A 7,849-nucleotide genomic window follows, 5' to 3' on the forward strand; every position below is an offset into this window, starting at 1 on the left:
TGGAAAAGAGCCTGCTAGGTTTTCTGGTTTACTTGCTTGGAAAGATGCTGTTTCATCAGGATTGAGATTCCCAGGCATAGAAACTTCCAGAGGCTTCCAGGCCAACCCTTTCCTCTGGGTTATTGCTCAGTCTATTTCTTGGAAGTTGTGGGTTCTGGAAGGAAAGGGCAAGCACTAATATCCCTTCCCTCCAAGCCTCCATACTTGACTGGTGGTCAGCAAGGTCCATCATGCAGCTAGGTAAATCCTGAATAAAGCTGAATAATGCTTTTGTATGCTGATATGTTCATGGACAGCTGTGGAAGGGGCCACTTGGCTAATGTCAGATCTGCCTCAGCTTGGGCTTCTAGGTAAAAATTATCCTTAACTTCATTTGTTGAGAAAGGTATAGTTTACTAGAAGTCAACTGAATTATAGCAGTGTAAGAGCAGAACTGAGAGTTGGTGCCAGATTTTTGCCAGTTAACTTTCCTCCCTTTGTCCCTTCCCATTTTCTGTCTCTCATTGCCCAAGAGATGTTTTGGAAACAGTCGCTATACCTGTTGGTATTCTTCTCCCAGGGAAACGACCTTGAAGTCTTCCTTCATTTTCCCTCAGGCCTTGCGCCCTCCCCTCCAACTTCCCCCGGGGTTCATGGCAGACTGGCAGTGAGGGGACCGTTCTGACAGCTAGGCCTTGAGCAACCATGTTGGTTCAAAACTTCTTTTCCTTTGGGCTGACCTGACCTGTCCTTCTTCTCTTTCCAGAGGCCAGCATGTCGCCTGATGCTGTGAAGCACAGTCACTGGTGCAGCGTCGCCTACTGGGAGCATCGGACACGCGTGGGCCGCCTCTACACAGTGTACGAACAGTCTGTCAGTATCTTTTATGACCTACCTCAAGGAAACGGCTTCTGCCTCGGACAGCTCAGCCTGCAGAACAGAAATGAAACAGTCCAGAGGACTCGGAACAAAATCGGATATGGGATTTTGCTCAGCAAAGAAGCAGATGGCGTGTGGGCTTACAACCGAAGTGAACACCCAATCTTTGTCAATTCCCCAACCCTAGACATCCCCAACTGTCGAACCTTAATCGTGCACAAAGTGATGCCTGGATATTCGATCAAGGCCTTTGACTACGAGAAGTCCTGTCTCTTGAAGCATGTCACTGACTTAGAGTATCCAGATGGGCCCTATGACCCGAATAGTGTCCGGATCAGCTTTGCAAAAGGCTGGGGGCCCTGCTACTCCAGGCAGTTTATCACCTCCTGTCCCTGCTGGCTAGAAATTTTGCTCAACACAAACAACAGATAGCTGTTGGATGCTGAGGAACGAAGCCCGAGGACCCCAAATATCATCTACCTAGATTTAATATAAAGTTTATATATATATATGTGTGTGTGTGCGTGTATGTATGTATGTATATGTGTATATATATGTATATATATGTATATATATATGTCTGTGTATATATATATATGTGTGTATATACACATATATATATGCATACGTATATGTATACGTATATATGTGTGTATGTATGTGTGTGTGTGTGTGTGTGTGTGTATATATATATATATATATATATATATATATATATGAAAATATATATAATACTTGTAACTATGGAGTCATTTTTACAGTGTCATTATTTATGTACGGTGCAATGTGTATATGGACAAAAAAATGGAAAATGCACTTTGGCTAAAAGTCTTTCAGTACTACAGGTTTTTTTTAAAAAAAAAAGGATGGAAAAAATATACAGCAAATATTGGAGTATTGCCAGGATTTTGGCTGTATAGTTTTTTTAATAGTAATATCCAGGCCAAAAGCTAGTACCAGTTGCTCATTGATAATAAACTATTTGCATTTATAAATGTCCCCATTGTCTGTTTTTTATTACTTTTTGAATAAAGAAAGAAAATTGGAAGAGGAACTATTTACAACTTCAAGAAAATATAGTTCTGGGGTTGGCTTGGAATGAAGTAAAAGGAATCTCCTCTATCTGTGTTTCCCTTAGAACAGAGGTCTCCAAAATTGGCAATTTTTAAGACTTGTAGACTTCAACTCTCAGAATTCTGCTTTAAAACTATCATTAGTCCTGACTGGCTGAGGAATTCTGGGAGTTGAAGTCCTCAAGTTGCCAAGTGTGGAGACCCCTGCTTTAGAAGGCCTTGCATTTCTCAAAATACACAGAATACACAGATATTCTGAGCAAAAGGCCCTATTCAAGCTTAGAATCATGTCAGATTTAAAACAAAAAAAATGCACATCCAACCTCTGTTTAAACATGTCCATCAGCAAGAAGTCTTCTCATCGCTTTGACTGATTGTTCTGGGCAACTGCGGTTCTTGTTAAGATTTTTCCTCCCTCTTTCCCAACTGGCATCAGAATCTGCCTTCTGGGAACTTGCGATGTCCACGGAGGCAATGATACAGGCTGAAAAAATCTAGACATCCACAGTGCAACCAGCGTGCTTAAAATGGCATAAGCCAAAGCCTTGTGTGGCTCAGATTGTGGGAGTTAAATGTTTTGTGAAATGTTTTCTACCTTGGAAGTTCCATCTTGGTTTTATGTGCCATCTTTTTTTAGAGCATGTTAGGAGCTCGGGGACAAAGCCACAAAGAATACTTTAATTGAGGATAAGAATGAAGAAGGTAGTGGTCATCAAATGCCCAGATGGAAGATGGAGCAGACTTGAAGTTCAGGATGGTATTTGTGAGGAAGCAGATGTTGGAAAACATCAGGAGACGCTTCCTAACTGTGGAAGTTGTTTAACAGTCAAAACAACAACTCCAGCAATTGTTTCTTTAATAATAGTTTGAAAGCAGAGTCTAGGGTTCAAATGTGTTGAGCCCCCATTCCCAATTAACATGGAGATTCTGGAAATTGTGGTCCCACTACAACTAGAAAGCACAGGTGAGGGAGGCTGATTAGATGGCCTCTAAGATCCCTCCATTACATGGGAAGGGTAATCCAACACATTTTGAGAGCACTAGGTTGAGCAAGGTTGGTTTAGGTTGGTAGAAGTCCCTAATGCTCAGGAGGCCCAGAAAGTCCACAGATGGCTGTCTTGGTGCCTGCCAGTTTCCCACCTGATTCAATTCTTTTAAACTTCATAATTAAAAGAAAAAATTCAGAGTAAAAATGGGCAAAGCCTTAGCAACTTACAGGAGAGGTGCTGTAAATACAGTGTATATCAGTACGCTACTGCTTTGAAAGTCACTGAATTTGGTGCTTGAGATGAAAATGTCCTGGTACTCATCGTTTGTTTGGTACTCAATGCATAATAGAATAGAATAGAACAGAACAGAACAGAATAACAGAGTTGGAAGGGACTTTGGAGGTCTTCTAGTCCAACTCCGTTTAGGCAGGAAACCCTATACCATTTCAGACAAATGGTTGTGCAGTCTCTTCTTAAAAATTTCCAGTGTTGAAGCATTCACAACTTCTGGAGGCAAGCTTTTCCACTGGTTAATTGTTCTGCCAGGAAATTTCTCCTTAGTTCCAGGTTGCTTCTCTCTTTGATGAGTTTCCATCTGTTGCTTCTTGTCCTGCCTTTGGGTGCTTTGGAGAATAGCTTGACTCCTCTTTTTTGTGGCAGCCCCTGAAATATTGGAACACTGCTGTCATGTCATATCAATTATAGCATAAGCTAGAATTTGTCAGTGTTGGCTCCCTCACTATTCTTTCTAACTGAAACAAAGGGTCTCGTGTTAGTCACATGGTTTGTTTGGTACTCGTCATTTTTAGTACTCAAGAACCAGTTAATGATGAGTACCAAGCCACCACTGTATTCTGCTAAACTGGCATTATGGGACTAACTACAGTCATTGTGAGGTCCTATGTGTGAATGCATTTCCTTGGCTTCCATTTCAGCGAGTGCCCTCTGAATGTGCCCTTTCTCTCAAAACGATGGACTCGGAAATGGGACTTCCCCTCTCCTAAGACAAAGGGGGAGGGTATCCAAGGTCTGTGATCAGACAAGTCAAGGAAACCACAGTGTGCAATCAAAGCTAGTGTGCATTGTGCACCAAAGCAGGTGGATTTGATTACACCATTGTGCCTTTTTGCTCACAACCTGTGGACATGTACCCCCCCAAGGTGGAGGTTTTCTGTATTGATGCTCCAGCATCTATTCATGGAAGGTGTTGACAAGAACCAAACTGCCTGGTTTGTAGCTGGCTCTATTATTTGCAGCTCGCCCTCCCTTCAAAAAAAGGTCCCTCCCCACTGCTTTGCATTCTGACTATGATGCTCTCCTCAGCTTCCCTTCTGTCTTTCCTCCCAGAATATTTGGGAAACCCCCTGCCAGGCAGGGGGGTGGCCTCAAGAACAGAGTTAACCCTCCTGACCTTCTTTAAGCTCCATAGAACCATATCTGTCTGTTCCCAGGTGGAGGCTGGCAGTCTGGGGAGAATCCTGCATGATAGGGCAGAATATGGTAAAGTAGTACGCTTAAGTTCTACACATATGGATATGGTTGCTTGTGCCTGGCGCAGGTCCTGGCTGCACATCTCGGGAGAACACACACACACACACACACACACACACACGGATGCTGCAGCATCTTCTCAAATCTCTTCTGAGGAATCCTGCCTCATCAGGGTTTTGCTCTCCCCTCCCCAAAAGCTGCCTCTGTCCTGAGATTGCTTTGAAAAATAAAATAAAATGAAACAAAAACATGGCCTTGCAGTTGTACTGAATTCCGTTAAATTAAAACAGCCCCTCTATTACACAATCAACCTCAACTATTTCATAGCTCCCATTTGGACAAATTACAAGCATTCTTAAGAGCTGTGCCTTTATGAACCCAAGATTTTTTTTTAACAATAATCAAATGCATCTTCAGCAATCTCTTTTTAGCGTGTGTGTTCCCTACAAATGCATGTGTTTTGTGATAATAAATGGAGACACAGGCGTCTTCCACTCGGCTGCTTGCCTAATGACCCCTCACTCGGGATGAAGGTAAATCGAGGCACTTCTGGTTTTTCCACATTCATCCAATAGGCTGATAGATTAACTAAAAAGAACATGTCTCCAATGATAGAGAGGTGGCAGCAGCAAAACCTTGCCTTTATATAAAACCAAGCTGGCTTCTCCCAGGATTCATGAACTGAAGTCTTTCTTGTTCCTTGTACTATTTAAATAATAAAACTGAATCCAGGGCATGGTGGAGGGAGATAAACAAGAGCCCAGCCTCAGCCAGGACATCACCAGGGTTTGCAGTGTGCTGTCCCCTCCCTTCTTCCTTTTACAAAGCTGTTTTATGATTTTAGGCAGACTTCCAACTAATCCCTGGCAAAGGAGACTGAACCAATTTGGATGTGTCGTCCTCACTGGGAGGGCTCCCACCACTCCCCGGAGGCCCACAGTTTGGATAGGGCAAGGGGAGATGTGCTCTGTGCCAGAGGTTCCTTTTGTGGCCGGGACAGGACTCCAACTCCTGCTCAGTCAGAAATCTACCGATCCTTTTTAGAGGACCATCAAGCTCCCTTTAAAAACTGAAGAAATCCACCTCTCTTCTAGGAAGACATTTCTGCTGATGCTTCTGCTCAGCCTCCATTCTTTTAAGCTCAGGTGTGTGGACCTTCTCTTGCTCTTGGGTTCAACAGGTCTTTCCTTTCTTACAGGTGACAGCTTATTTCAAATCCTGTAGGGAATTGGGAGATAATAATAATAATAATAATAATAATAATAATAATAATAATAATAATAATAATAATAATAATAATAACAACAACAACAACAACAACAACAACAATAACAACAACAACAACAACAGAGAAATCTCTAAATAAATGGAAGTGGCTTCAAAAAAAAACATTGCCATTGGGCTAGTGATGGTCACCAGTCTAGATGACTGAGGAGCTGGACGAGTCATGGGGGAAAAGTGGACTTAATCTTGAGTATTGCTTCCTGAATCACAAATAGCTTTCAAAAAAGCATCTGGAGGGTCACAAGGAGATCCAGAAGAGTAGACAGTGTCTTTGGGTTCTTCTTTCCAATGATTACTCCAGATCAGGGGTTTCCAGACTTTAAGACTTAAAGTCCCTTCCAATTCTGTTATTATGTTATTCAGAACTGGTTTCTTTTTTTAAAAAAAGTCTCTTCCATTAGGTAAGATGTATTTGTAAAATATGACATTAAAAAGTGAAGATGGTGAGGGAGTGGTTATGGAGGGGTAAGTTTATTACAGCCAAAATACATGGCTGTAGCAAGCAAGAAAAAAGTTTTACAGTTGACCGATTAGTACGTAGCATGCACTGTTCAAAATTGCATTTCAAAGAGGTGGGCTGGGAATCCTCTGTGCTTGCTCACTGCAAAGAGCTGAGCCGCTGTAGTTGGTTAATATGTGACATCTGAAACCTTTCGGGCTGTTCTTTAGCAAACACGCACATCCTGTCCTTTGTGGCATTTGTGGGTTATTTGATACTCTTGTAAAACTCCGCTTTGGTGTGGCAAACAATGAAGTCGTAGATCAGAATGTTTGAGTCTTTCTGAGTCTTTCAGGATTTATCAAATGGTGGAAGGGGGGGGACCCATTTGTCTCCATCCTCCTTTTCTTTTTTTTCTCCAATCCCTCTCAAATGCAGCTTTTATACAAAGTGAGTGTTGCAGAACAATTATCTTTCCCTGTAGCAAAATGTTGCTTTTGCTCTGAAAAGTCACATCTTCTCTAAACAATGGGTTGATGTTTACTTGATTTGGGAAACAAATGAAGGACCATCTTTGCAGCCTGGTCCTGCGAAATCCAGCCTCTTCCTTTCCAAACCAAGCCTTCATCTTAAAACCTGAAGGGATGCCTGGAGATGCCCAGGAGTCTCCACTGGGTCAGTTCACACTTGGAGATTGGATGGTTTGCGATTCAGGGTGTGGTAGGAATCCAGTCCTTGTTTCAGCAGATGGTCATATTGTGTTTTCTTTGTTTGTTTCTGTCTTTGAGCTTCGGGAACCCATCAAAAGAGTCAGTGTGTTCTATGAGGGTGTCCTGAGGTTGTCTTTTATTGGGGCAAATCTTAAATTTGGGCAGTTTGGTAGAAAGCTGAGGATTCCCCAGAGAAGTGCCCTCTTTATCAAACATTTTGTGAACTTACAGAATTTAGCCCCTGGAAGTCTGATGCTGGCCACTCAATTCAAAGGCCATTCAAAGAGACCAGTTGTGGGTGCCCCATCACTGGAGGCTTTCAAGAAGAGACGGGACAACCATTTGCCGGAATGGTATAGGGTCACTTGCTTGAGCAGAGGGTTGGACTAGAAGACCTCCAGGGTCCCTTCCAACTCTTTAGCACCCAAAGCAAACAGTGCATTGCTCTGAAGACAATCTGTCTTTTGTAGTATTCTGAGCCTCTGCATGCTATAAGTAGAAGGATAGGAAACACCCCCTTCCGAATGCAACTGTGTGGCCCACTTCCCAGCTCTCAAATTCACCAGGGCCCCATTGCCTATAGATTTAACCTCTTGCAGGAGCAACAAAGCACAATGGTCTTTTGCTATTCTATGTTCTATGCATCTCCCATTTCATGGGCAACTTTTCTGTTCTATAAGTGTTTCCCTGACCTTACATAAAAGCAGAGATACTATGGAATAAAACCACCCACAAGTTCCATCAACTCAAGTTCATCATTCAGGTTTACAGCTCCACATCAGGTTCATCTGCCTGGAGAGCTCTGACTCTGGATTAAATTAGATCAAAGATAAGGATTTAAGAAGTGAAATCATGGAAAGTGCAGCGGCAGCCTTGCTTGTTTTGACAGCCATTTGAAAAGGCGACTTTATTTAATTTCCTGTGGGTAAGAGATACTAGCACAGGGGAGCGAAATCCAACAAAGCTTTCTTCTGTGTGTGAAACGCCAGTGAAAAGCACAATTGG

The 7,849-nt window shown here is 42.5% G+C and overlaps 1 protein-coding gene across 1 annotated transcript in view; it reads left to right on the forward strand.

Moving 5' to 3' along the window:
- The window catches only part of SMAD6 (SMAD family member 6), a 44,179-nt gene extending 42,889 nt beyond the window's left edge, over positions 1 to 1,290 (forward strand). The window contains exon 5 of the mRNA XM_029283332.1: positions 746 to 1,290. Within this exon, the coding sequence (XP_029139165.1) occupies positions 746 to 1,290 (545 nt within the window). The remainder of the gene's footprint in view (positions 1 to 745) is intronic.
- The last annotated feature ends 6,559 nt before the right edge of the window (positions 1,291 to 7,849 follow it).

The sequence above is a fragment of the Protobothrops mucrosquamatus genome, unplaced genomic scaffold (genome assembly GCF_001527695.2).
Source record: "Protobothrops mucrosquamatus isolate PMUCROS unplaced genomic scaffold, P.Mucros_1.0 scaffold56, whole genome shotgun sequence".
NCBI lineage: Eukaryota > Metazoa > Chordata > Lepidosauria > Squamata > Viperidae > Protobothrops > Protobothrops mucrosquamatus.